Source organism: Guillardia theta (assembly GCF_000315625.1).
Source record: "Guillardia theta CCMP2712 unplaced genomic scaffold GUITHscaffold_136, whole genome shotgun sequence".
In the NCBI taxonomy this organism is placed as follows: domain Eukaryota; class Cryptophyceae; order Pyrenomonadales; family Geminigeraceae; genus Guillardia; species Guillardia theta.
This window is the reverse complement of record NW_005434538.1, coordinates 138,264-140,537: the sequence shown is the minus strand read 5'-3', so window position 1 is coordinate 140,537 and position 2,274 is coordinate 138,264. Positions and strand designations below refer to the sequence as shown.

General features: G+C 53.7%; 1 protein-coding gene across 1 annotated transcript in view; it reads left to right on the top strand.

Annotated features, from left to right (window-relative positions):
• Positions 1-1,222: 1,222 nt before the first annotated feature.
• GUITHDRAFT_118880 (ammonium transporter) overlaps positions 1,223-2,274 on the top strand; it is a gene marked incomplete at both ends in the record, with an annotated part of 2,719 nt that continues 1,667 nt past the window's right edge. Inside the window, 9 exons of the mRNA XM_005821870.1 lie at positions 1,223-1,255; positions 1,308-1,358; positions 1,413-1,463; positions 1,529-1,564; positions 1,621-1,654; positions 1,715-1,782; positions 1,831-1,929; positions 1,988-2,106; positions 2,153-2,221. Coding sequence (XP_005821927.1) covers positions 1,223-1,255; positions 1,308-1,358; positions 1,413-1,463; positions 1,529-1,564; positions 1,621-1,654; positions 1,715-1,782; positions 1,831-1,929; positions 1,988-2,106; positions 2,153-2,221 — 560 coding nt within the window. The remainder of the gene's footprint in view (positions 1,256-1,307; positions 1,359-1,412; positions 1,464-1,528; positions 1,565-1,620; positions 1,655-1,714; positions 1,783-1,830; positions 1,930-1,987; positions 2,107-2,152; positions 2,222-2,274) is intronic.

Genomic DNA, 2,274 nt, shown 5'->3' with positions numbered 1-2,274 from the left:
GTTTACCCCGTTTACCCCCGTTTACCCCCGTTACCCCCGTACCCCGTACCCGTACCCGTTACCCCGTTTACCCCGTTTACCCGTTCCCGTACCCTACCCTACCTACCTACCTACCTACTCCCCCCCCCCCCCCCCCCCCCCCTACCCCCAACCTCCTCATTTCTTCTTGTTTTGTCAAGATCGAAATGGTCCAGCGTCATGCAACTCTCATCTCACCTCTACCCTCCCCTTCTGACTACCCCCGTATTATTTACCACCGACCCTTCCCCATTTTAATCTTGGGACCCCTACCTACCACCCCTCCCCTCACTGTCACTACCCCTACCCACTTCTTGTTTCCTCTTGGAGCTCTAAAGATCTGGTCGACTACCCCTCCCTGCAAGATCCTTCCCCATCCTACGACTGATCTAGACCACCCCTGCAAATAGCACCCCCCCCAGGTACATGACCACCTTCACCCATATGTCATGCTCTCTACCCCTATCCAGGACCTTTTATCACCCCCTCATTCGTATTGCTGTCTCATGAATGCTCATACCACCCCCTCGTCCTCCGAGTGTATCGACACCTACCCTGTCAGTTGCTACGTCCCAATGACCCCTACCTCATCGGAACCCTCTATCCACCACCCCCACCTACCTGTACCAAAAAAAAAGACGAGAGATAGAACCAGGAGCGTAGTGACCAACGAATGGGCGATAAGCGAGCAAGTTAGGAAGTGGGCGAGACAGTGATGGGGGAGGGAGGATGGGTAGGAGAAGAGGGAGAGAGGATGAGAGAAGATGAGAGAGGAGAAGATAAGAGAGAGGAGAAGGGGGAGAGATGTAGGAGGGGGGATAGAAGGGAGATATGAGAACTACATCGGAAAGGATCTTTGTTGGTACAGCGGAGGAAAGAAAGCATACAAAGAGAAGAAACAAGGGACAAACAAAGGAGGAACAATACAGGAGATAGATCATGAGAGAAGAGAGGGCAAGGAAAACGAAATGGAAACATTCAGAGAGGATGCTGTTGCGAGGAAATCCACTCTTGCGTGACAAGGAGGGGCAGAAACAAAAGTAGAGGTGGAAGTGGGATGCAGTGTAATGGATATCGACAGACATGAACAGATCAGCCGTTCTGAATATCAAATGTCAGTTGAGTACTGTGAGCTCACTTTTGTCCTTTCAGGTTCGCCCTCTCCATCTCGCAATCCTCTCCGGGATAGAAACGCTTCGGTAGCATGTCCACAGCTAGCCTTGAGCAGCAACTGCAGGTGCGCTTGCCTTGAGAGCTGGTGCCCAGCCTTTGAGGAGAGTTTGCTACAGGCTATTAAGAAGCAATTGGCGACCTTGTCACTAGCCCTGAACCAAACTAATGTAATCTCGAGTGTGAGTGGAGTGAGAGGAGAGAACTAACGGGTTCGATCCCAGGATCTAGTCAGGCAGCAACAAGATGAAATCGACACTTACACCGTCCAGAACGTATGAGTCGTTGTCCTGCCTTGCTGGTTGCCACCAGCCCTGCTGACTCCATGCCTCTCTTCAAGACGGCGCAGGCCTCGGCCATATCGACACTGCAGGAGGTAAGAGCTCTCCAAGCATGGCCCTCACTCTTGTGTCCTGACGAGGCATGCACTAGACAGCGTCGCATGGCGATACAGCGTGGATGCTAAGTGCGAAATAAATGCCCTTCTGTGCTTTGTGGGACGAAGGAGCAACTGATGCTGACGCAGTGGCTACGATCCTGGTAGTCATGATGACCGTTCCCGGCCTCGCGATGTTCTACGGTGGATTGGCACAAGTGGGAGCAGGTGGACATATCGTTAGGCAGACAGTGAGGAGATGGCAGGCCCCCAACGTCCTGTCGACTGTGATGCAGAGTTTCTCCATCATGTGCATCGTGAGCTTCCTCTGGTTTGCGATGGGATTCTCTATCGCCTTCAGCGAGGTGAAGATGCGTGTGGAGGCGTGTAAGGCGTGTGGAGCTGATGGCGGTGACTGCTAAGGGGAACGCGTTCATGGGCAACACGACCAACTTTTGGCTGGCACATGTTGACGGGCACAACGTGGGAGAGGACGCGGAGAAGCTGTACATGGTGTATCAGATGACCTTTGCCGTCATCAGGTTCCGCTCGGAGCGAGCAGCAGAGTATGACTGACCCTCACGGCAGCGCCGCCATCATCTGCGGTTCCTTCGCTGAGAGGATGCGCTACAGCGCCATGCTCATCTTTATCGCCATGTGGCATCTCCTCGTCTACTGTCCCGTCGCGCACTGGGCATGGGGACCTGGCG